The sequence below is a fragment of the Gossypium hirsutum genome, chromosome A05 (genome assembly GCF_007990345.1).
Source record: "Gossypium hirsutum isolate 1008001.06 chromosome A05, Gossypium_hirsutum_v2.1, whole genome shotgun sequence".
NCBI lineage: Eukaryota > Viridiplantae > Streptophyta > Magnoliopsida > Malvales > Malvaceae > Gossypium > Gossypium hirsutum.
Window position 1 is genome coordinate 86,898,662 of NC_053428.1, and position 27,713 is coordinate 86,926,374.

The following is a 27,713-nucleotide window of genomic DNA, read 5'->3' on the forward strand; positions in this document are numbered from 1 at the left end:
AAACATACAAATGGGTAGACCCCGGATCAATCAAAGCAACAACAATAGTATCATAGATAGAAAACATACCCATTATCACATTGGGAGACGAGGCCTCTTCGAGAGCGCGAATAGCGTAGCTCCTTGTAGGTGCCCTGACCTCGGGTCTCACAGTAGACTCTCTAGGTGCACCCTTACTACTCATTCCACTACCCGGATTCTTCTAAGGTCTCCCCTTATTAGTAGTGCTATCTAATCTTGTTCCTTGAAAATTTCCTCTTTTTGTCCTCTTGGGACAATCTCTAATAAAGTGGTCAGGGGAACCGCACTTAAAACAAGTCCTATCACCCCCTCGGCACTCGCCAAGGTGACGTCTCCCGCACTGGGGACATTTCGGTCTATTGGGTCGGGCATTCCCAATATTAGCTATTGAAGTGGTCTGAGCTTTCGAAACAGTGTACTGTTTACCCCGATTCTTACTCGAACACCCAACAGAGTCATTAGATCGAGTAGTAAACTCTCTTTACTTTTTGGATGAAGATTGAAAAGATTTACCCAATTGCCTCTTCCTTAAGTCTCGGAACTCCAAATCAACTTTCCATTTTTCTTTAGCCAATTCTTCGGCCTTACATACTCTCTCAACCAGCACCACAAACTCCTTTAGCTCAAGGATACCAACCAACAATCGAATATCTTCGTTTAACCCATCTTCAAATCTTTTACACATGATGGCCTTAGTAGATACACATTCCTGAGCGTATTTGCTAAGCCTCACAAACTCACGCTCATAGTCAGTTACTGTCATCTTACCCTGCTTCAACTCGAGGAAATCCTTTCTCTTTTGGTCCATAAACCTTTGACTGATGTACTTCTTGTGAAATTCTTCTTGGAAAAACTCCCAAGTCACTTTTTCCCTCGGTACAACCGACATTAGGGTGTTCCACCAATAATAAGCTGAGTCTCTTAAAAGCGATACAACGCACTTCATACACTCTTATGGGGTGCATAACAGCTTATTAAATACCCGGATTGTATTCTCGAGCCAAAATTTTGCTCTTTCCGGATCATCATCTTTATTAGCTCGGAACTCTTCGGCTCCTTGCTTTCTAATTCAGTCAACCGGAGGCCTTTCCCTTCTCACCATCTCAACAACTTGGGGAGCTACAAGGGTAGGCTGAGGAATAGGCGAGGGCAAGGGAGGTTGAACACTTGGGTTTGTCCAAACAAGCTCGGTGTACCAGTCATTCATCATCTTTAAGAAGGCTTCTCTAGCCTCTCCTCCCAGACTAACAGTCTCGGGTCTACTATCGAAAGCACTACTCCTTGAGTAGGAGCCAGTGTGTTGCTTTCTACATTGTCAGCAACTGCTCGTTCGGGATCCATTTACTATATATAAAATACAATTTGAATTGTCAGGAGTTGTCATACTATCATATTATACGTATGGCATATAATATCCTGATTTTAGGCCTAGTCGGAATAGTGGTTTCGTGACCATAAAATCCGAGATAGAAATAATTATTTTATGATTATTTTAAGGTCTATGATATGATTGCATGATTGTGTGAAAATTCGTGAAGAAATTTTATGCATAAAGTGCTTAAATTGAAATTAGGGACTAAATCGAATAATTTGCAAAACTTGCATTCTACAAGTTTCTAGTATGAAATTGTTTTGAAATATTAATTAGGAGGTCTTAAATAGCAATTTTACCAATTTCTAAGTCTATGGACAAAAATTGGACATGGATGGAATTTTTGGAAAGTTTAGTAGTAAGGGCATTTTGGTCATTTAGGGGTAAAATGAATTAAAATACAAAATTAAAAGCCAATTTTTCTCATCTTCAACCCCATGGCCGAATATAGCAAGGAGAAACCATGGCTAGGGTTTTTCAAGCTTCCAAGATCGATTGTAAGTCCGTTCTAGCCTCGTTTTTAATGATTTTTACGTTTTTGGAGTCCCGATAGCTCGATTTAGCTTATGCTAGCAATAATTTAACCTAGGGTTTATATTTGGAAAAATACCCATAGGTGAAATTTGTGTATTTTGGTGTTTTATGATAGAATATGAGGTTTTAAATTATGTTAGACAACTTGTGCTACTCGGTTTTAAGTGAAAACGAGCAAAATGGCTTAATCGGTAAAAATACCTAATAGTCATCAGTACATGTTAGAGTGAGAATTTGATGTTTCCATAGAAGGGAAAAATGATCAGTATGTCATAAAACATAAGGAAATAGGCTGAAGTTTAATTTAAGAGCTTTGGGGCAAAAGTGTAAATATGCAAAAGTTTAGGGGCAAAATTGTAATTTTTCCAAAATATGATTTTGGGTCAATTTGAATAATGTGAGTCCTAATTAGACTATATTTTAAATGATAGAGCAAGGAAAACTAAAATTCGGGCTAAAATAGGGAAAACACCCAGTTGTGGACGAAATGGTAAAAGTAGCCATTTTCGCATACGAGGTAAGTTCATGTGTAAATGTGGTAACATAATTGTCATTTTAAGCAATTTAATGTTGTTTATATGATATGATGCTGATTATTATTATGAAATATTATGCTTTGTGGTTATTGTTGAATAATAGGTAATTATGTGAATTACTTGATGAGTATGAACTATCACCGAAGTATCAATTTCGATATTCCGTGGAAGATGGCAAAGATGTGTGATCGAGGAAAACGCCCGTTTGAACCTTAGGAATAGATTAGGATACAAGTGACATGTCACTAGGATGTTTGGGCATCCGAACTCGTTGAGTTGAGTCCGAGTTCACTTATGGATGCGAATGTCCGAACTCGTTGAGTTGAGTCCGAGTTCGTGAGATGTAACTAGGCATCCGAACTCGTTGAGTTGAGTCCGAGTTCACTCATGGATGCGAACGCCCGAGCTCGTTGAGTTGAGTCCAAGTTCGCTTATGGGCGGGTTACATAGTAGCTTGGCTACATATGTGGCACTTATGTGCAAACTTTCCATGTATCCGAATTATTCCGATGTGTTCAACGGGTAAAGTTCTACTCAAATGGAGGAATACTCAAGATGAAAGGGACGTATTGGTAAGTGTTGTGAAATGAATACTTTGAACAGGTATGTACTTAACCCTGGGGTTGAAAACTTGATATAACAACAATATGGTAAGATGATAAATGAAAATGTGATATGAATGTCTTGGTGATGATTATGTAAATGATGTTTTATGTTTGCTTATATGGTTATGTTACTTGCTATTTGCATGTGAACTTACTAAGCATTTATGCTTACTCCCTCCTTTTCATTCCTTGTAGTGTTGACAAGCCAGCTCGGAAATCGGGAACGGTCGGAGGCATGCTCACACTATATCCGTATACCATCTTGGCATAATGACTTGCATATTTTGAGTATGGCATGTATAGCATTATAATCATTTTGTATATATGGTCTTATGATATTGTTATTGAGTGGTATGGAAATGCTTGGTAATGATTAGCCATTGGAATGGCTAATTATGATCATATTTGGTGTTATGTATGCTAAATTACTAGCTAATCCATGGAAAACATGAAATAGGTAAAATTTACCATAAAATAGATTCAGACAGCAGCAGTGACGTGAGTTTGAAAAATCATTAAAAATAGTAGAGATACAATTAGATGGTGAATAAAATAATAAATTGATGAATTATGAGTCTATTTTCATATGGATGGAACGAAACAGGTATATGAGTTATATTTTATGAGATGTTTAAATTTTTGTGAAATAGGGCCAGAGCGATTTCTGGATCCCCTGTTCTGACTTTGGAAATTCACCATAAATTTTTCAAATATAATTAGAAGTCATGATTTATATGTACAGATTCCTTATTGAGTCTAGTTTTATTAGAAACAAACGGCATAGTCATTGAATCTCTGTACAGGGATATATCTGATTCATAATACACAGAGGTCAGAGCAGTCAAACCCTGAAATAGGGGAGACTTTAACTAATAAACTGTACTAATTGGCTAGACCAAAAATTCTATAAAAAAATTAGTAAATATATATATGAGTCTAGTTTTAGGGAAAATTTACAGAATTGGATTTCGAGTTTCATAACTCAAGATATGAATTTTTAATCGACTATGATGCAGATTGTTAGGTTGACTGAAAATTTTAAAAATAAATTGTTTGAGCTGTTTAAGTAATGAATTAAGTCTGTTAACACCTCGTGTTCGATCTCCGGCGACGGTCTCGGGTACGGGGCGTTACATGACATGTATATCTAGACTCTTATACTCGCTACGTAGTCCTAGAACTAACTAAAGCGTAGCTTTGATACCAATAAATGTAATACCCTTTACCTGTATCCTATGCCGGGACAAGGTACGAGGCATTACCGGTCTTTGACATACACTTTAACACAAACCGAGCCATACAAATTTCATTCGATCTTAAAAACATTCAAACATAAACACAATGTCCCTTCTACGGCCCACATGGCCTTTAACATACTTCAAGGGTGGTTCAGGAATAAACTGAGTGCTTTTAAAAATTTTACAACACTTAGGAAAAATTTTCCAAGTTGGGAGAGTCACACGCCCGTGTGGGTAGGCCATGTAAATTTCACATGCCCGTGTGGCTAGGACACGCCCATGTCCTCAACCTGTGTAACTCTTTGTTTATGACGTCAACATTAATTAAAGGTCACACGGCCAAGTCACACACCCGTGTGCTAGGCCGTGTGGCGAATTTAATTTTCGCATTTAAGTTGCAGACTTCACACGGCCTGGGCACACGCCCATGTCCTAAGGTCGTGTCTTTCACACGGTTGAGACACACGGCCGTGTTTCTGCCCGTGTGTTTACTATCATGCATACTGACTTACAAAACTAGGGTGCAGGGAACCCACGCTCGGACAACACGCCCGTGGGGTTGACCGTGTATCTACCCGTGTGAACAACTTTGAGGCTATTTTCCAAGCCTTTTTTGTCACCCTCACTAACACATGTACACTCTCATATGCCAATGGTGAATGTCATGGCATAAATGGTTTACTTAAACATCCATAGTTTAACTCATGCATGACAATTACATGCCAAAGTATACATATTTGGGACTCCATAACTTACTAGGATCATTCAAAACATTTCCTTCCTTTAAATTATGCTATATAACCTAACCAAGTGACATCAATCATCCATCAAGCATAGATTTCATATTTTATCATTCATTATCAACAATCAACTCATCACACACCTCAAAGGCATCAACACATCTCATGCATGCATCAACATCTAAGATTACAACCCAATAATCAATATGAGCCATACTTTATGGCCATATACAAAATGAATTAGTATACCAATACGAGTAATCACTTTGGCCAATCAATATGACACGTATAACAAAATAATAAGTCCTCTATACATGACATACTTAAATGAATTAAACCAAACTATACCCCAAAAGATTTGTTGATAGTGTGACTTGAGCTCCGACGTCCACGATCCTCGAGCTAGCTTAGCGATGCTAAGAAAAAGGGAAAAGAGAAAGGGGGTAAGCATAAATCTTAGTAAGTTGTATGTAACTAATAAACAACATAGATCATACAATTTCATGAGTTAAATATGCTATTAATTACCACCACATTATCAATTTACACACAATGGACATAATAAGAATTGACAATAAATGTCATTGAACTTCACAACTTATCTTACTCTTTCTTACTAATGCTAAATTTTTCATCATGAATCAAATTCCATACTCATGAGGTTTACGTACATACCTGTACTACTCATAGTTTATTGGTATTTCTCCATCTCTTAACCTTGATCTTGAATGGCCTGTTGAACCACTTGGAATACGGAAGGACGTTCAGGATTATCATACACCAAATAGGGTGCCAAAGCCATGTCCTAGACATAGTCTTACATGGGACCACACATCAATGCCATATCCCAGGTATGGTCTTATACGAAGTCTCAAATCAGTGCCAACGCCATGTCCCAGACATGGTCTTATACGGGACCTCATATTGATGCCATGTCCTAGACATGGTCTTATACGAAATCACTTACCGGTGCCGAAGCCATATCCCTGATAAGGTCTTACACGGGATCGCGTATCGATGCCGATGCCATGTCCCAGACATGGTCTTACAGGGGATCTCGTTAACCATGGTGTCATGACATCCAAATCCTAAGTATTCCTTAGGGCCACTCGGGATTTCATAGATACAAAGCTATCATCAAATTATTATTAAATCATTTCAAGTCAAATTCCATAAGGGCATATACACACATATTTCATATAACATCAAGCATTAAATACACTATAATGAAATTTTTGAATTACTTACACACAACTTACCTCGGTCCCAAAATATTGCTAACTTTACGTTTTAGTCCAAAACCTTACTTTTCCCTCGGTTTAGGTCCGGACTCTATTTTTCTTGATCTATAATAGCAGATTCCACTTGTTTAATTATCACATTGCTCAAATTAGTCCATAAATGGCAATTTGAAAAAATTATAGTTTTACCTTGAAACTTTTACAAAATTGCAAATTAGTCCCTAAACTCGTATAATGAAATATACTCATTTTGTTTACTACCCAAGCCTAGCCGAATATTTCTTGTACTCATAGTAGCCTACATTACTCATCAAAAACAGATTTTTATCACTCAATTTCAGACCTTTTTCAATTTAATCCTTTTTTAGGTGTTTTCATGCAAAATCACTTAGTAAAAGATGTTAAACACACATCAAGCTCACATAGTCCTCCATTGAACATCAAAGAACATGCATGTCACACATGCGTAAATTTTTAAACATAAAACCTACTTCAAAATAAGGGTGGAAATAGGTAAATCAAGTTACGAGATCTTCAAAAATGTAAAAAAATTAAAAACGGGCTAGGGAACACTTACTATTGAGCTTGAAAATGTCAAAAACCCTAGCTATGGAGAGCTTAGAAATTTCGGCCACCACATAAATAAGCTTTAATTTTCCCTTTTTATTCTTTTAATTACTAATTGACCAAAATGCCCTTAAGGCCTTTCCTTCAAATTTTTCCTATGCATGTCCATTTTTATCCAAAATTTTAAAAATTGGTCAAATCGCTAATTAAGACCTTCTAATTTATAATCTAAAGCAATTTCATGCTTGAAGCTTCTAGAACACAAGTTTTGCATCTTATTCAATTTGGTCCTTAAGGTTCAATTGGACATTTTATACATCGAATTTCTCCATGAAATTTTCACACAAGCATGCATACCTATCACGGACCTCATAAAAATCATAAAACAATTATTTCTATCTCGGATTTGTGGTCTAAAAATCACTGTTTTGACTAGGCCCTAATTTGGGACGTTACACTTCGAAGACTTTTCTTGAAGGAGCTGGCCACCCCTTCAACATAAAAGACGCCTTTTTATTATTGAGGGTAGATCGACTCCTCTAAAAGAAGTCTTCAAAGTGTCATACTCAAGGACTCCAATTCAATCTCTCAACAATCGAAGTTATTGTCTTTTTATTCTTGAGGAGGGTCGTCTCCTTCGAAAGAAGTCTTTAAAATGTCATCTTCAGGGATGTTGACCCGGTACCTCAACAATGGAAGGTATTGTCCCTTAGAGGAAAGTTTCGTCCCTTACTCTGCAAAGAGTCATGTACGGTTCACGGAAGGGGGCACCTCAAATGTTCATGGACATCCGACCACCCACTAAGAGGCAACGTGAGTGTCTTGCCTTTGGTGGGGTTCAAACCCCTAACCTATACTATATAGGTAAATTGTTAGGGTATATGGTATCACTTTAGCTAGGTTACACTTTCAAGTGGTACCATATACGCTCAACAATTGACCTATATAGTTTATGTTAAAGGTTCGAATACCACCAAGGGTGAGATGCTTATAATGCCTTTTAATGGGTGGTTGTACGTCCATGTACGGTTGAGGTGCCCATTTTTGTGAATCGTACACAGCTCTCAGTAGGGTGGGGGGGCAAAACCCTCTCTCAGGGTACAATACGTTCCATTGTTGAAGAATTGGATCGACGTCCTCAAAAATAATATTTTGAAGACTTCATAAAAGAGTTAACACCCAACAAAAACCTTAGTAAATCATTTAGAAAGAAGCTAACACATTGAGTCATAAAAAGGGTCATTTAAGACCATGCATAAAATGCTTCCCAGCCTGCCACAAAAAAAATCCCTGGTCCGATTCTTTATTTGAATTGATCCATTATGGTAATTAATTTTATTAACATATGTTTGCCCGTTCACCATCATTGAAATACACCTAATATCATAATTTGATGTCACTTACTGAAATTTAAATTTAAACAGTAAGAAAAATTAAAATATTTAATATTGATTTAAATTAAAATAATAGGTAAAAGTTAAAATAATATTTAAATTATTTGATTCTAATTTAAATTAAAATAGTACCTAAAAAGAAAGTACATGGGAATGAAACACCGCCATGCTTCGACCACTTCTTTAATTCCTTATAAACGTTTCTAGCAAATGTTTAAAATCCAATGAGAATAAGACACGTAGAAGACAACACTGCTATTTAGAAAACCAAATAGATTAAATATCACCGTTTAAAACCTGGATTTCGCAACAGCTTTTATATTGGGAATTAATTTTTTTTTACTTCATAATATTTTTGTATATTAGAACCTAAATTTTGAAGGGTTTTTAAGAAAATATTAAAAATTAATTTAGACAAATAAAACTTAAATTTTAATATAAAAATAATTATTAAGTTTAAATATAAAAATAATTATTAAAACCCAAAAAATAATTTAACTCAAACCAAAATATTTAAGTATAAATATCCTTTGATGAGAGTGATGACAAAAAAGTTAAAGGACAACAACCCATAATTTACTTCGTTTTTTTGTTTAGGAATAATACATATTTGGCCCTGAATTCGAATATGTATTTTTTAATTTACTTTACTTTTTGAATTTAACAACTAAATTTATTTTAGTTTTTGAATTTAAAAAATATAAAAGGTTTGAATATGTCGAATTTTAGAATTGTGTCATATCATTATTTAAAAATAAAAAGAAATTATGTAAATTTTAAGATGATAACATGATACTAGAGGTGTTCATGGGTTAGATCAGGCTTAAGTATGATATTAATACACTTTATTTTTTCCTAAGCTTGGTCTGACTCGAAATATGAGTCTAAAATTTTGTCCAAACATGTCCATATTTGTAAAAAATTAACCAATTTCATTTTAGGCTCAATTATATTATTTTAAAAAAAATTAAAAATATTTAGTTATATTATTTTTAATTTATTAAAATTTTATATATAGTGATCTTAACATTTTTTAATGTTTACATTATACTACTAAAAATTTAATTTTTATGTGTTATAAATTCTATAATATATAAAAAATAATATAATATAAAACATCACTAACTTCAAAAAATAAATCATGCCTGGCCGAGCTCAGGCCTTGAATATTCAAATCTGGAGTCCAACTCATATTTTTAACCAGCCCTATTTTCGGACATAATAATTTTGCCCAAACACTCCCAATTCGAGAATAATCCTGCCCATGAAAAGGTCGTCACAGTCATTAATCTTAGAGTTCACATACAAAGTCCTAATAACTAAACTAGTGATTGAGCTGGTCAGACAATTCATCATTGATTCAATCGATTCAACTGCTAGACCAACAATAATTATATAAATAATTAAAAATTTATATTTTTTTAAAAAGTTTATTAAACAAGTTTGTAAGAGGCCCAATTTGCCGGGCCCAACAACCAAAAATTAATCCAAAACAAAACAAAAAAACAAAAACAAATATTAAAGTCCAATAAACAGTTATAACCTGAATAAATCCCTTAAGCCCAATAATAAAACGTAGCCCAAACATATATCAGGACTTAGAAATTAAGACCCAAACCCAATACTCAAAATGAACTAACATCTCAAGCCCAAGACTAACCCTAGCCAAAAAAAAAAACCAATCCCTAGCCTGCTGCTTAGCGCCGCAACAGCCACCAAGGGCTTCAAGCTCCACTTCCACAACGGCCTCTACACGCGCCACCCTCTAGCTGTACCTGCAACAGACTAACAAACGAAAATAGCAAACAACAATTGACAGCAAATAATAACAAATTACAACAAGGAAATTTGTATTTTTTCTTTTATTTTTATTTATTTTTTGGGCTATAAAGCTGAAGAGAATCAAATGTAAAGAAAAAACGAACACAGGCATATTGAAAGGATAGAAATCAATTCAAAAACAGTTTACGAAAGGTGATGCACAGACTATTTCTCTGTTCTTTTTTTTTTTACTTTCTTTTGAATCTATTCGACGAATCTAAAATGGGGAAGGGGTTTACTTATTGGTGGTTTTGGTGTTGACTTAGTCGGCGTTTGCTCTTCCGATCCAAAGGCAGACGAATTCCTAGGGACCGTTTGAAGCCGTGGCAGAGATAGAAGCATATTTTGGTGCCGTCGAAGTCTGCATGGGAGATTAAGAGAATTTAAAAGATGATTTAGGGTTTTGTATTGAGAAAATGGTCTGCTAAATGATTTTTAGCGCAAATTTTAGCTTTTATATGTGTTTAAAAACGACGTCGTTTTAAGCCGTGAGTATTGGCGTTGAAACGGCTTCGTTTCACGACACAACCCATCCACTCGACCCGTTTAACCTCAGGACCTGTGCGTTTTTGCGATGAAGGGATATTTGTGCTATAAGTCCCTACCCTCCTGCACTGATCCTTAATTAAGCCCCGATCATGTTTTTTGCGCTTTGTTTCAATTCAATCCTTATTTGAACGCTGCATTTTGAGATTCGGGATATTTATCTTCTAAGTCCTTGCTCATTTGTGCACATTTTATTTCAATCCGCAGCTCTGTTTTAATGATTTGATTTATTTATAAATTATCCTTTCAATTTTGTTTCTTATTTCAATTAAGTTTACATTTATGTTTTTATATTCTTAAGATTTATTTATTATTCATTTTTTTAACCTATTATTTTAACATACTATTTTGGACTATTTTATTAATTTCGTTTTTTTTCTTTTGTATATTATTGAATTCTTTTATTATATAATTTATTATTTTAAAATTTTCTCCATGTAATTCTATGTTTAAATTTTTTTTATATAATATTTATCCTCATACATTCATATTTATATATAAATATATATAATTTAAATCGAATTACTTATTTAAATCCCATCCCTTCTCGAACGTGTTCATATACTTCTTCTTTTAAATTTATTTATGTATATTATTTGTTCCTTTTAAGAATCCAATTTTGATATTATATTTTGTTTGTTTCAAATGTTTTCTTATATTATTATTCTTTTATATATACATTATTTATATTAAATTTTTTACTTTATGTAAATTAATTATTACGAACAAATACATCTTATTTTAAATTATTTTGTATAATCATGAATTTCATATTTTATAGATAGTAGTTGATATATATTCTTTTATACATTTTCATAAGGTTATATTTATATAATTCATTTATGTTAAAATTTTCTCACATGTACAGTTTTAAATTCTTATATGGGCATACATGTGTATAATTTGTATTATAGTTTTATTCATTTTAGTTGTAAATATAGCACTAATTTTAAATTTCTTCTTATAATACTTATTTTTGAAGATCATTGTATGTTAAACTTTGTATTTTATACATTAATTATTTTTACTTATTTATAGTTAATTTCAAAGTTTTGCATGTATTGTTTGGTTATATACATATAGTTTATTTTATGAATTGTTTGTTTGTTTATTATTTGTTTTTGTGTGCTTTAATTTACATATTTGCACTTTTGTAATATTATTGATAATTGGTGTAATATATTAACCATGTACATCTTCCATATTAGTTACTTTGCTTTCGTATTTCCGTGTATTGATTTATGATCGAGTCTGCTTACTTATTTACCTTAAATTGGTCATTTCATTTTTTATTTCAAATAAACCGAATAAATGTACTTCACCGCTTTTATATTACCCTCATTTAAAAAACCTCTCAAAATAAGAAAGTATTTCGTGTTTGGAAATTCGAGAAATCGTGCCTGAAGTGCTGGTTTTCGATTTATCGTTTGACCAAATAACTGGATATCCTTTTAAAGTTTCAATGCATGAATTTTGGAAATCATAATATGACCTTGGTAGAGAGTTTGAAATGTCGTATCCAAACGCGCTGGATATGATATTTTATTCTTTCTAGACAAGAGAATCTCAACATCTAATTCAAATTATTCAAATGTTTTAAAAGAAACCATATTTCAAAATCTTTTTAAATTTTAGACATAATGACATTATTTAATCAATTAGGTACCAATTCTGGGCGTAACGAGGGTGCTAATCCTTCCTCGTACGTAACCGACTCACGAACCCATTTTTCTTGAACCTCGTAGGCCAAAATTAATATTTCAATAAAATAAAATGTTTTATTAGGTGATTTGATTACACCTAAACAAAAAGGATTGGTGGCGACTCCATATTTTGTTTTAAAGTCGATCCCTATTTTTCAAAAAGAAAAAATGGTTTCTACAAAGTTCAACTACCGGTTTTTGTCTCAGTTTCAAGTTTCACTGGATTCGAGTAGTTTCTAAATCAATTGACTCATTTGTTTGGACTAGTGTATTGATTGGTTCTCAGTCAATTAGTTTAATTGACCAATTCGATCATGTTGATAGAACACTAATCACGTTATTAAATCTTTGACGAAATCTAAGTTCGGAAACTAAATGGATTTGGTTGTCAAGTTTAAATATCTAAAAGAAAATTATAGTGCCAAAATGAACCTAGTTACTAACTTCAAGGAGCAAAAATTATATTATTCCTTTTGTTTATTGTCTTTGGATCTGTTAAATAAACCCTCCATTCTCTCTTCGGTACTTTTTTTCATTCTCTCTTTCAAAACTCAAATCCTCCTCAGGCCCTTTTCCGTTGTCTTGCCACGAGGTTTTTCGAAGGTAAACATAAATTCTTTACCTTCAGATCTTATCTCTTTAGTTTATGAAATAAAATTTTCATCATTTTCTTTTCCTTTCATTGCTCCTACTATTTCTCAGTTTGAAGGTATCTTTATATTTGTTTTAGTTTTTGTCATTAGGGTTCATCAGAATTTCCACTTTTTTCCTTCTTTGAGAAGTTTAAATTCTGAAGCCTTTTTTTTTAATGATTTTGAGTAACACCTGGAATTTTTATGGATGAAGCTAAGGAAATAGTTTGCTTAGTTAGTGAAACAGTTGCTGAGTTCTTTTATCACTATAATTTATATGGTCTGAAAATGTCTATTTTATCGGTTTTTTTTTTTTTTCTTTTTTCTCCTACAAATTTCAGTGTTGGAGCTTTAATTTTGATGATTTTGGAAAATACCCAGATCGGTTATTGAATGGATGAGGCAAAAGAGAAGGGTGATTCAGTGAGTATTGTTTCAGAATCTTCAGTAACTGTTAGTGAAATTGTGGTTGAAACAATGGCTTGCGAGGATCGAATTCGGATCAAGGAAGGAGGTGAAGCGGGTCTTGGTAATGGAGATGATGTAACAGTGGAGGTTTTGGATTCTCATGTTCATATTGATGGGGGAGATGGAGGGGCAGTTCAGGCCCGTTCTATTGATGAAGCGGTTTGTGGTCATCAAGAGTTCAGTAAAGTTGGTTTGGAGGTTAACATGAGAACCTTAGATAGTGAATGCCATGCGGTAGGTGGTTTGGGTTCAAGGAATGAGGTTTTGGGTGGTGAAGCTAGGGCTCAGAATGAGGTAAATGGAGGTGTGGTTTGGTCTTGTTCTAATGATGTAGTTTGTGGTCGTGATGAGTCTGATGAAGTTGGTTTGGAGGGTAATCCGAGTACCGTAGATAGTGAAGGTGATTTAGCTGGTGATTTGGGTTCAAGGTATGAGGTTTCAGGGGGTGAAGCTAAGGCTTGGACCAGGGTTTTACGTTTCAGTGCACTAGATAGTTCTGCAGGTAAGAACGCAGAGCAGTCTAGCGGAATTAATGAAGGTGGGGGAGATTTGAATCAAGCTAAGGAGACAGGTAAAGTTGGTAATTTGGATAGTTATGAATTGAATCATGGAAACCAGAAACGAGTTGTATGTTTGTCTGCTGCATCCGAAGATTCAGGTGTACAAACTAAAATTGTTGAGGAAGCTGCAATGGCAATTGATGAGGAAGATTTGATTGCCTTAGATGGTGGTCAAGAAACTCCTATATCTGAACTGATAAAGAAAGCTGCGAATGTCGGTGTAGATGCCACATCCCTGAATGTCAATACACTGGTTACTGCTGAATGTGTTCCTGGTTCTGAAGCTAAAGGTATGAAAAAGTGACAATTAGTGCTTTTGATCATAATTTGAAAATTCAAGTTGAAGAGCAGCCATGAAGTTTGAGATTAGGTGTTAGCACTGAAAATCTCGACATTATATATGCAGATCCGGTCTATTCATGTCAGTCAACTGGATCGATTGCCGCAGGCCAATTAGACGAGAAGGTACTTCCAAATTCTATTAGTCTGATGGTAAAAATATGCATCTTTGGACCAGATTGATTCATCGTCTTTTGCAGGTTAGTTCCAACATGGAAATTGACAAGCAAGGTACTGATTACGAGCAACAGCAGATGGAGGTTAAAACTCCTCATCTAAGCACCCAAAAACATGATACGGGTGAAGTTGAAAGAGTTTATTATTTATTATTATTTTAAATTGATTCTTTTTTTTTTGGTTCCTACAATATTGATTTGGTCGGGGTTTATCTTGTGCAGGTAATGTCCAATCCTTAAAACCTGAGCCAATTATTGACGGAGGAGAGGGAGTTGGTTTAAGCACGGGGGAAGCAGTGCTTGCAGAAAAGCAGGTTTCCGATGCTAAAGAAGTCGGTTTTGATGCAGAGCAAGATGTTAAAGTTGAGAAAATGGGAGTTAGCCCAAAAAATCGCGATCCAAGTGATGTTTCGGAATCATTAGGTCACCAAATGGATGTATTTGTTGGTAGTGGTGAAGTTGAAGCCGCAAAAGTTGATAACAATGTTTTGAACCAAATATCTCCTGCTGTTGCTTCTGATAAGGAGTTACAGTTGTCAGGAAATGAAGATCCGTTAGCTAAAAATGTGGTTTCTGAGGACGATTCAAGTGTAGAGCAAGAAATGAATGTTGAAGATCAAGTTACTAGTGATGAACCGGATTGTTTAGAACAAGTGGAAGAAATGGAAGTCGTAGAACATGATAGCGACTCTGACCAGCCAACCAACGTAGATTATCAAACTGTTAAACAGACAGCTCTTAAGTCCTTGAGTGGCGTAAAGATGCATCAAGCCCAGCAGCTTCTGTCCGAGGAAGAAGGAGGATTTTCAGTTTCTGATTTAGTCTGGGGTAAGGTCAAGAGCCATCCATGGTGGCCAGGACAGATATTTGATCCTTCTGATGCTTCAAAGAAGGCAGTGAAGTATCAAAAGAAGGACAGCTTTCTCGTGGCATACTTTGGGGATCGGACATTTGCTTGGAATGAACCATCTGTTTTGAAGCCGTTCCGAACACATTTCTCTCAAATAGTGAAGCAAAGTAATTTAGAATCATTCGAGAATGCAGTCAATTGTGCTTTGGAAGAAGTTTCTAGACGAGTCGAGCTTGGTCTGGCTTGCCCTTGCATACCGAAGGATGCCTATGACAGGATAAAATTCCAAAAAGTTGAGAATACCGGAGTTCGGGAAGAATCAAGTTTAAGAGATGGTGTTGATGTATCTTTAAGTGTTAGTTCTTTTGAGCCAGACAAATTAATTGACTATATGAAAGAATTAGCGGAGTCTCCATACAGTGGGGGTGATCGAATCGACCTTGTGATTGCTAAAGCTCAATTGTTGGCATTCTATCGTTTAAAAGGTTATCATCAGCTGCCTGAATCCCAATTTTCTGAGGAGAAAAGGCTCGAGGTAGTTGACTGTGCTACTCCTATGGATACGGATGGTGAGCAAAAATCCGAGGCTTCGAAGTCTCGGAGACGATCTTACCTTAAACGGAAGCATAATCTGAAGGATGGATTGTATCCTAGTAAAAAGGAGAGAAGCTTGTCCGAATTAATGAGTGAGACATTTGATTCTCCTGATGGTGAAATCGGGTCTGATGTGATAGGTAATAAGCCCCCTTCATCATCATTTGGCAAGAAAAGAAAAGCCATTGATTCCTCGGAAGACTCTGTGATGCAGGAAGGGAGGAAGACATCTAAAGGGTCTCTAAGCACACCTCATTTCCCGAAGCCTTCCTTTAAGATCGGTGAGCGTATCAGTAGAGCTGCAAGCCAAATGACTGGATCCCCGTCGATTCTAAAGTCCAGTGGTGATAGGTTACAGAAGCTTGATGGTGGCTGTGAAACTCCTGCCACGTGTGGATATGATGTTCCCATTGATAATCTTGAGGATGCAGAGCGAAAGAGGATGGGTATTTTGACTGAATATTCATCACTTGACGAGTTGTTGTTGCAACTTCACTTGGCAGCATGTGATCCAATGAAAGGTTACAGTTCTCTTAATATTATTATTAGCTTCTTCTCAGATTTCAGAGATTCGATAGTTCTGGATCGACTTTCCAGGGACAAAGCAGTTGGCCAAAGGAAGAAGTCACCAAATTCTATCATTGGTTTTTCAGAAACTTTTGAGTTTGAGGACATGAGTGACACTTATTGGACTGACAGAATAGTCCAAAATGGTTCCGAGGAGCAGCCATCAGTTGGTACTGATAGGGGACAATATCAATTTGTGCCTGTCGAATTAGATAAACCAATTCAAAAAGTCCGTAAGTCTCGAAAGCGGTATTCTGATACCAGTCATGATTTGACAGCACAGAAACCCCCTGGCTACGTCGATGAGAAGGCCCCAGCGGAAATTGTTATGAGCTTTCCTGAGATCAATTCTGTTCCTTCTGAAACAAAGCTAAATAAGATGTTCAAGCACTTTGGACCATTAAAGGAATCCGAGACAGAAGTAGATTGCGAAACCAGCCGTGCCAGAGTTGTTTTTAGAAGATCATCTGATGCAGAAGTTGCTTACAATAGTGCCAGGAAATTCAACATCTTTGGGCTGGTGTCTGTAACTTATCAACTCAACTACACTATTTCTGAATCATTCAAAGCTTCGTTGTATGCTCCAACCCTAGCTGAGGAGAATCCATTCATTGCTTCAGCCCCTTGTGGGGACCATGCACTTATTGCCCCAAGCCTAGGTGAGGAAGCTTCATTCATGGTTTCAACCCTTGGTGAGGAAACTTTACCCATCGCTAGTACATTCCATGAGGAACCTTGGTTCATAGCCTCAACTACAGGTGAGGATACTTTGGCCATTCCCACTACCTTAGCTGATGGAGCTTCGGATGTTGCTACAACCATGTATGAGAAAACATTGCCTGTTACAACGACTGCAGGTGTGGAAACAATGGCTGATGCTACCATTATTGTTGACAAAACCTTTACTGTTGCCACAACTGTAGGCGAACAATCTTTGCCTGTTTTCACAACCATTGATGAGCAAACGTCAACTGCTGCTGCAAGCTTGGTTGACGAAGCTTCATTTTCCCATTTAACTTTGAGCAAAAGAACTTCGACTCTGACCGCAACCTTGGGTGATCAAACTTCAAGCATTGCTACCTTCCATCCAGAAATTCCTAGTGTTCCTGCAACTGTGGGTGAAGAAACTTGTAGCATTCCCGCACCCTCGGCTGAAGAAACTCGTATTCTTCCAAACTTGGATGCAGAAACTCCTATCCATCCTGTGACCTTGGCAGAGGAAACCCCTAGTATTTCTAGAACCTTGGGCGAAGATACTCCATCTGTCCCTGCAGCCTCCAATGAAGAAGCTCCGGTAGGTACTCTGATCTTCAGTGGAGGAACTCACACCCTTCCTGGAAAATTGGTTCCCACAACCTTGTGTGAGGAAACAACCATGCCTGCAACGTTAGGTCAAGAAACTCCTACCCTTCCTGCAGCATTGGGTGAAGAAGCTCATAGTATTCCCTCAACCTCGAGTGACGAAAATCGTGGCATTCCAACTAACTTGGATGAAGAAACTCCTACTGATCCTGTGACCTTGGCAGAGGAAAGCCCCAGTATTCCTGAAACCTTGGATGAAGAAACTCCATCTGTTCCTCCAACATTCAGTCAAGAAACTCCAGCTGTTCCTCCGTCATACAGTGAAGGAACTACTATTCCTCCTTCCTTCAATGAGGAAACTCCTACTGTTCCTGTAACATTGGGTCCAGAAACTCTAACCACTTCTACCGCCACGAGTGAGGAAACTGCAAAGATTCCTGCGACCTCAGGTGAGGAAACTACAAGTGCTCCTGTGACCCTGCATGAGGAAACTCTGGCTATTCCGACAACTTTGGATGAGGGCAGTCCAACAATGACCACAAAATTGGATGAGGAAACTCCAACCAGTCCCACAAACTTAGCTGAGGAAACTTTGACTACTCCCACATCCTCCGGTGTGGAAGCTTCAACAGTTCTCACAACTAACAGTGAGGAAACATCTGCTGTTTCTACAACTACGGAAATGGAAACTTTACCCCCTGCGGGTGCTGAAAGTGTAGAACCTGCAACTTAATAGCTTTACTGTCAAAACTACTCAGAAATTTCAGGTATTACTTTTCTTTTGCATCTCTTGAAAGATTTTAACTTGATGGTGTTAGAATAATTGGAAACTATTTGAGAGCATGGTTCTGAGTGATATCTTGCAATCTCATGCACTTAATTCAGTTAATGAATTGTATGGTTTCGTCTTTTAAGTGTTTACTGGTGTTGAAGAGGTCAAAACCTAAATCTATATTACTATATATGGCATCACTAAGTCAAAGGGTAGAAATAGGAGCAGCTGTCTGGGCTCGTGGGGTCGATATAAATGCTTCGAGTTTTACATCTTTTTCTTATAATGTATTTATGAGGTTGGAGTTGATTCTTAAATTAGATGGTCATCTTCAATGTATCTCTTGGTTCAAAGTAGAGAAACCTACATGATTGCTGCATCATGTGAGTTTACCCTATATCGGTGTTCCCTAAGACCAGTACTAGTCTTTATTTTTTGTGCTTTAGTTTCTTGGTTTCTCATTTATTTTATCTGCGTTAGTTTCCTGGTTCTCTTATCGTGATCTTTTGGCAGAATTGTTGTAGGGGAGAACACACCAGTGGTTCTGATATTGGTGTGGGGTTTGGTAGGGCTGATTCGAGTTGCCATAAAAGAAAGCAAGCAGGCGGCAGATGGCTCATCTGGTGCAATTCGAGTCTTGTGCTCGGATTCTTTCTTTGTCAAATTATGCTGTACTGAGTGTATTGCTATTCACATATGCTCCGGCTAGTGTAATATATGATGATGACCTTTTTCACTGATGTTAATTCCTAGAGGAGAGGACCTAGAGAATTTTTTAATTGAATCTATTTCTTTCTGCTGCTTAATCATATCGATGCGTATAGGGGATTATCAGCTCCTGATTATTGTTTTGGTTCCTCGTGAATTTGATCTGTAGAGCAGGAATGCTAATGATGTTCTTTTGCTAAAACTGGCTTGTTCAGTTAATCAATGGAATCCATAACTTTGCAGGTTGGACTTAACGTGAATTATAAAAATATATTCAAATGGCAAAATGGTAAATTAAGTTTGCATGGAGCCGAATAAGAATTTATGACTGGACTAAAATCCAAATCCAAACGCAAAGGGGAATGTAACCGAGTTCACGGATTTGAGGGATCAGCTTAGTTTAAAACATATTTCCAAAAAAACCCTACTTTTAACCAGCATACGTGTCAATCAGATTGCCATCTGTAAGGTCTATGCTCCATAATTTTGCCACCTGTCCTTCAACCCTGCTATTTGAAGCCGAAGAAATGGAAAAGAAATTTTTAATTTGGAAAATATGGGTTCAGAGACTTTGATTGAAGTGATTCTGGCAATTCTTCTTCCTCCTGTTGGAGTTTTTCTTCGTTATGGCTTAGGGGTATTTCACTTTCCCTTTCTCTTTCTCTTCATATATATATATATGTTGTTTATGGATTTATGTTGGTATATGATGTGGATTACAAAATGATGATGGGTTGGCAGGTGGAATTCTGGATAGATTTGGTGCTGACATTGGTGGGTTATCTTCCAGGAATTATATATGCAATTTATGTATTAGTTGTATAGCAAACTGCAGATATTTTCTGCTTTTGTTTTATAAATTGGTGTATTTTATGTTCAGATTTTGATGGAGATTAGCTGTGTTTTCAGTTAATGAGATATGTTTTCTTCCATGAGTATCTCAATTGTAAAGCAAAGGATTATAAGTGATTTGATTTTATAAACATCTTTTCTTGCATTTTTTTTTATTCTTTATCAATAAACATTATTTGGTTATCAAAAAACCTTGGAGTCGTGGGGTAAAGAAGATATCCTTCTTTTAGCCTACCTTCTCTCCTAATTCTCATTCTATTTCTTCTTTAATAAATATTAATCACTTTCTATCTTCCTTCCTCTCATCCACCATCGCAATTTACTTTACAGCATTTTCCTCTCTGTATTTGCTTACACCATTCTGCCACCTTTATTTGACATTTCCCCGCTCCCCCTTACTCGACTATACTGCCTCATAACCCGTTCATCCATGGCCCTCCACATCAGGTTTTTTCTTCTTCTCCACACAACTTAGATTCTCATAAGAGATAATCTTAACTTTTTATAAAATCAAGATTCGGGCAAATTTCTAAACATGGATTTGGAATTAAACAAATCCCAGAATTTTTTTAAAATTCTCAAAATTCAAATATCATAAACTTTTCTTCTAAATTGAAAACTATATCCTTGCTCTCACTTTTTCTTTTCGGTTTTTTCAAGTTTCCAATGCAATTTTCTTTTCAAAAAAAATTTATTAGTTTAAGGGTAAAAAAAATTTACTAAAAAATATTAGTAATTTTTCTTGATCATAAGAATTCAAAAGATATATATATATTTTTTTTCTTTTATCAAATTTAAAATAAATTTTTTATTTTTAAGTTTTTATTTTTTTAAATTACTGACATGCCACGTCCGTTTTCTTGATTTTTCTTGATGGATAGTTATTTTTTCTTGATTTTTCTTGATCATATGAACTCAATAGGATGACTTTTTTTTAATACATAATTTAAAATTCACATATTACAATTTGTAATATCCCGTACCTGATCAAACCTTATTTGAGTTATTTGAGCTATAAAATATTACATTTATTACATTTGTTGTCGAGTAAAATCTCATTTATAAATCACTTGAACAAATTATACATATTATTAAGCTTAACACATAATTACATCATGCTACATGAACATCATATATATACATCATATATATATAAAATAAAGGTAATTATAAATTATTATTTATTATCTGTCGGAGTCAAATGTATATAAATATTTTAATAATTAATTTTTAATAAATGTTGAGTTGATTAGAAATTAGATTAATGTGTAAAAATTATATATCATAGTTATGTTTTTCAAATTACACAACAGTGTTTTTATGGTTCGCATTCGAGTTTTATTCATAATTGATTGATTGATTTTAGAATTAATTCGTTGTTAGGAGTATATAGATTTGGTATTTTTGGAATTATATGAAAATTTTTGGTTTTGGTTAATTATGGATTAAGTTTTTAAGGTTTTCTTAATAATTGAGATTGAATATATAAGATGAGATTGTTGATTGGGCAATTGCAGGATTGGAATGTAATTCTTGATTTATAATTGACATCAGTTTTTTTTCCTTCATTGATGGCTCATAAAATTAGTAAAAGGCAGGACATGCACGCGATACAGTCTGATATTATAGATTCTTTTGAAAAATATATTATGATATTCATATTTTTTAGTATAATTTTTTAATCATTAGAAACATGAACTCAAAAGTTCATGGCAGACGACTATGTTGATTTAATGTGAAACAAATAGGCATCTTTGAAAAGCACGTGTAAAGTGTCAAAATGTAAGTAGATTATATGGCCATGGGCGCTAAATTAACCCTATCTCTATGGGAATAACAGCTTTAGTATTGTTATAAGTATATATGACAATATATGATTTTGTTATGCTATATGTTTTATTTGTAAATCATATAAATGTTTAAATTTAACGGTAGACTTAACTCCGTTTGCTTTATGGTTTTAAGTTTTGTGTGTATTTATGTTGAAATTATTGATAATTTTTTTATGAATTCAATTTTGATTTTCTGGACATTCATTGAAGTTTTTTTTTTGGATACATATATTTAATTTTATGGGTGTTTTGATGTAAATTCATGCTAAATTAATGCATGTTTAAGTGATTTAATTTTAAGTTCAGTTCTATAATATTAGGTTTTGGCATATTATAGTTTCAAATATTTAGTTAAATTATGATGATATGATTTATCGTATGAATTATGGAATATGTCAAAATTATGAAAACATGTGCTTGTTAATTATTCGGCCTTCAATCATTACATTATCTCAATTTGATTTTGACATATATATTTTTTTTAAAAAAACATTAGTAAAAAATTAAGATTTCTGATTTTTTAATTGCACGATTAAGACAACCTTATTTTGAGTTATTTTGGAACTTGTAATGCAATAAAAAATTTTAGTTTTGACCTTTGACTATTGGGTAAATTTTAAATTTGAATATTTGTATAATTATATATTTATTTTAAAATAACTTAATTAAAATAATAAGTTGTCAAAATGAACTCTAATATTGAAATTATTTTGTTTTAAACTGTAAAAGGTTGTGTGCATGTAACTTAAGCTACATAATTGTTAATTGACCCAAAATAATGTTAATATTTAACAAAATTACATGTGTGACTGTGGAAATAAATATGTGATGATTATTCGGTGTTACATGTGAGCAATAACTTGGCCCAGAGGAAGATTTATTATTCGACATGTTCTTATTGTCAGTTTTTGATTACTACACCATGATATCACTTACAAATTAATATTTTTGTCGAAAGATGAAATATTAATGGAGTATTCGATATTTTGAGATGGGGTTTACCTTTATTTAAAAATTATTTTAGTTTAAATTTGAAGTCTTATGTGAGGTTGGCTTTTGATTTATTCGACTATTATTATATTTACCAACATCATTGTATGTTGTTTTGGAATATATATATATACTATTATCTTTTAATTTGATTGAAAGATGAAATTAAGAGAAATATTTTGAAACAAATAAATTTAGATTTTGACATTGGGGTTTAATTAAGAATGTCTAATATTTTAAATAGATTAGTTGAAGCAAAATGTTGCCAAAGTGATCTCTTTTGTATAGATTAGTTTATTTAAAATATCAAGATGATTATATATTTTTGTAATCCATGCGTTTATTAATTGACCCAAAGGTAAGTTAATATTTGGCAACGACATCTATGGTGATAAATGTGTGACAATTATAATGTACTTTATGTGAGCAATATGTTAGTCCAAAGATTAATTCATTGTTTGACATATTTTATTGTCAATGTTTGATTGCTACAACAAGAGTAACGTTTACTGTTAATATCACTGTCCAAAGACTTGATATTAATGTTGAGTTTGGTATCTTGAGATGAGATTACCTATTATCCTGAATTTATTGTTTACCTATGAATATCGATGTGAGCTTGTTTTTATTTATTTTTTGTTCTATATTAAGCTAGTTAATCTTCTGCTATCACAATATCTGCTAATATAAATTCTATACCATTGCTAAATGAGACTAATTTCAATGAATGGAAAATGCACTTACTTATAGTGTTTGGTTGTATGGACATAAACCTTGCACCAAGGGAAGAACAACCCGCACCTCTCACTACGGAAAGCATCCCTTATGTTAAAAAGGATTTTGAGAGGTGGGATCCTTCAAATCGCATGAGTCTAATGATCATTAAGCACAACATTCCAGAAGCCTTTAGAGGCATAGAATTTGAAGAGATTGCTCAAGCCAAGGTTTTCTTAACGAAATTGAGAAACGTTTTGCTAAAAACGATAAGATTGAGATGACAACACTTTTGACTTCTTTGATGTCTATGAAGTATAAGGGTTAAAAAAATTCTAAGTGATCTAGGGGCTATGAGTTTTATAATCCCATTAATTAGGAATATTTTTAGATGAGAATTGCAACATTTTTTTAGGATGTTGAGTTTGGAGGAAAAAATAAGGTTAAAGACACTGCTTTTGAGGAGGAATTGGATTGTAACTCTGTTCCTACTATCACTTTTGACGATATTCAAGTTCTCATGCCAATCATTGATCAAGAAGTAAATCTAGAACCTCAACAAGACAATGTTGAGTAACTCCTTATTCTAGATAAGGTAATTGTTCCATAAGAACAAACTCAACATACCTTAAGAACGAATGTCATTAAAAAAGTTCACTAGAGAAAAGGTTATAATGGCTTTAGTGGAATATTTTGACCTTAAATTGTATTAAATGAATGTTAAGTTATTAGCTTTTTAATGGTAACATTGATCATACATTTATATCGTGTAACTAGAAAACTTTGTGTCTGATAATGAAAAGTTAATGATTTTCAAATTGAAGAACTTCATCTATGGGCTTAAGTAGACTTCTCGTCAATAGTATTACAAATTTTACCAAATGATTATCTCATTCAGTTTAGAGATGAATTTGGTAGATAATTGTATAAACCACAAGTTCAGTGGGAGTAAGATTCTATATTTAGTTTTATATGTTAATGACATATTGCTTATTAATAATAAGTTAAGCCTCGACCAATACCCCAAGAATGATTTTAAGATTAAGGAAATGCATAAGATTCCCTACGTCTCAAGAGTAGGGAGTCTAATGTATGTTTAAGTTTATAAACATTCGGATATTGTGTACACTGTTGGGATGTTAGGTCGATATTTAAGCAACCTTGGTTTGAACCATTGATAACATCCAAGAGGGTTATGAGGTATCTTTAGAGAATAAAAGATTACATGCTCACATATCAGAGATCTGATAAGTTAGAGATCATCAAGTATACAAGCTCCGATTTTGATGGAGTATTGATGCAAAATTTTGTCACTATGGTGCAAATTGTGATAATAATTGGTAGTCCTTTATTCCAATAACAACAGGAGCACATTAAAGTCAAAACGCATAGAATTTAAGTTCCTAGTTGTTAAAGTTAAAGATCAAAGTGGTTAGGTGCCTATAAAGCATATTGGGACAAACTCCATGATTGCGGATCCGCTCACTAAGGGACTACCACCCAAGGTTTTCCATGAGCACACTACTCATATATGTGTAATGTCATTTGAGGATATTTGGTTTTAGTGGGAGTTTGTACTTTTTAATGCTTTTATGTTATAGACATGTTTTCAGTTATTTCAGCTTACGAATATTAAGTTTATTTTCTGCAGAAATAAAGTTTATTTGGTTTATTTACACTCTGGTTTTATTAAGGTTTGATATCACTAAGACATAAGGAGGACTAGTTGAAAATAAACATGTTTAGATCATATTGCATGTAATTTTCATGCTACACATCCATACTTGATCTATGCTATTTGGTTGTGTTAATATACGTGATCAGGGATGGATTTAGTTACGATATATGTAATGAAAGTCATTTTGGTTCTATGTTAACATAATTAATGGATAAGATTGTTTAGAATACCTTTTTGGATATGATAGTAAATTTTTGAGCTCATAAGGTTATATAATGACATCTAATTACAGAGTAATTAATATATGTGGTCCAAGTGGGAGATTGCTGGAAAATATGGACATCGCATATATAATAAGGGTAATTACATGTTATTATTTACTATCATAATAGGTTAGCCTAAATTAAAAGTGATCTAATTTAGCTAAGATTTATTGGCCTTTAATTATTAAATAAAGTATGAGTCAAATATGTGTAGATACTTTAGTAACTAATTTCTAATTAATGATAGGCTGATTAGAAATTAGAGTTAATGTGCAAAAGTTATATATTAGGGTTATGACCCCCAAATTACACATAAGATAACTTTTCTGATATCCCATCTTTAGTAAAGAGATAGAAAATATTCTCTAAATTTCTTGTGCGTTAATTTGGAAGATCAAAACCCAAGATCCGTAAATTTCAAGAAATCGATAAATTCAGGTACGCTTCGGCATCTAGTTTTGTTCTTGATTTGTTCTTGGTGATTTGACATGATATATCATGGTTTATAGTTTTAAGTTTGTATTAGATCTTGTTTTTACAGTTCTAACAAAACGAGCTTATGAAAGCTCTTTTGATAAACCGAGGCTGGTTAATAACTAAAATGTAATATTTTCAGAATTATCAATTTGGCATCACAATGTTGAGGTTATCACGTCACGACTTTGAAAAATAGTGTGTGTCATCACAACATTGAAGATTTGTGGTTACGATGCCACTTTCTGTCAATTCATGTTGCGACGTTGAAGATCTGTCATTGCGACGTTACTTACTAATTCTACAATATCATTGAACATAAGATCACAACAACTCAATATATGAACATTAATATTTACATATATACATTAAAACAAGTAATGTGCCATACATCAAACTAATATTTACTACCCAAAATACCAAACCGAAAATATACTACTTAAAACCGACTCGATTCTAGGTACATGCCACATATCAAAAACATAAAGAACTGCACAAACATTGCTAAGTCGAGAACTGCAATCTGAATGTTGTTTCACTTCTCGAGACTTCGAGATCTACTGATACATGCGCAAGAAATAAACAAATCGCACATTAAGTGATAAAGCTCAATGATACTTTCATGATTCAAATCAATAATACCATAGAAAATAACAATAGCAGTAACATATTAGATTTAGAATCAAATCATGAGCTAGTTTACAACAATATCGATTCTTAATACATGTCACATATATCCAAAATGCATACCTTATATTATGCGATAAACTCATATTAGTATAACATACACTATTTTCCATCATTGCATCAATTCATTTATATATTTATTTCTTAAATCTATAGATTCATTTCATTTCCATGTCAACCCTTAGGGCTCGTACAAATCGATTCGCATGATCTTTCACATGCTATCATATATCACATTTCATAAGTATACATAATGTATCATTTCCATCATCATTTCATATCGCACATCATTTTGCAAATTCAAATTTTATAACCCCTATTAACCTGACACGGACTTAAACAGATACACAGGTCAATTTTACTTTGTCATCTCGGTTGCTCAGCAAATATGACTTTTAGAACTAATACATTCTACCGTCTCAGGTTGCCTGACAACAATGGCTTTCATTATCTATCAATATTGTTCATTCTACCACCCAGGTTGCCTGACAACTATGCCTTTTAATCTTTATACTGATGACTCCATGGAATGCCAACTATATCTGCCTCTACCCGGAACAGTTAATAGGGTAACCCATGAATTCAATACAATTAATAATCACAAATCATAGTTATATCATGCTTGTTTATGCTATATTCTATTCCATCCAATTTTTGATATTCGATATCATCACAAATAAACTAAGTTTGGAAATAGTAATACACTTACCTCAATAGGTAGTTTTGAAACAATCATATATGTATATATGCATAAGTATATGTATTTATGTATTGAACTCGAATAATAAAAGTACAAACCAAATTCTTTCATCACTCATTTACGACTCGTGCTTTTCCTTTCTCTTGAGAAATGCCGACGTTATCTTTAGCTACCTTCAATGATACAATCATAAAAAGAATATCAATTCACATTCAAATCACATTCAAACACATAATC

At 34.1% G+C, this 27,713-nt stretch overlaps 2 protein-coding genes and 1 long non-coding RNA gene across 12 annotated transcripts; 2 read left to right on the forward strand and 1 right to left on the reverse strand.

Moving 5' to 3' along the window:
- Window positions 1-9,766: 9,766 nt before the first annotated feature.
- Window positions 9,767-10,815, reverse strand: LOC107957155 (uncharacterized). 2 transcript variants are annotated; one of them, XR_001700383.2, is made up of 2 exons: window positions 10,309-10,815; window positions 9,767-10,023 (listed from the first exon to the last, which is right to left on the reverse strand). It is a non-coding gene; the product is annotated as an uncharacterized lncRNA (long non-coding RNA). The 2 variants fall into 2 exon arrangements; XR_001700382.2 differs by having other exon boundaries at window positions 9,767-10,033.
- Window positions 10,816-12,741: 1,926 nt separating this feature from the next.
- Window positions 12,742-19,417, forward strand: LOC107957152 (uncharacterized). Of its 9 annotated transcripts, none has more exons than XM_041112565.1 (7): window positions 12,742-12,921; window positions 13,332-14,268; window positions 14,385-14,443; window positions 14,518-14,617; window positions 14,716-17,262; window positions 17,362-18,573; window positions 19,092-19,417. In XM_041112565.1, the coding sequence occupies exons 2-6, from the start codon at window positions 13,344-13,346 to the stop codon at window positions 18,537-18,539; spliced, it is 4,809 nt and encodes a 1,602-aa protein (XP_040968499.1). In that variant the 5' UTR covers window positions 12,742-12,921; window positions 13,332-13,343; the 3' UTR covers window positions 18,540-18,573; window positions 19,092-19,417. The 9 variants fall into 9 exon arrangements, with proteins under 9 accessions (XP_040968499.1, XP_040968501.1, XP_016748083.2 ...); XM_041112567.1 differs by having other exon boundaries at window positions 19,103-19,417; XM_041112566.1 differs by having other exon boundaries at window positions 12,844-12,921; window positions 13,292-14,268.
- A 134-nt stretch (window positions 19,418-19,551) lies between these two features.
- Window positions 19,552-20,271, forward strand: LOC107957154 (salt stress-induced hydrophobic peptide ESI3). Its single transcript, XM_016892597.2, has 2 exons — window positions 19,552-19,923; window positions 20,028-20,271. Exons 1-2 carry the CDS (start codon window positions 19,843-19,845, stop codon window positions 20,109-20,111), a joined length of 165 nt encoding a protein of 54 aa, XP_016748086.1. The 5' UTR covers window positions 19,552-19,842; the 3' UTR covers window positions 20,112-20,271.
- The last annotated feature ends 7,442 nt before the right edge of the window (window positions 20,272-27,713 follow it).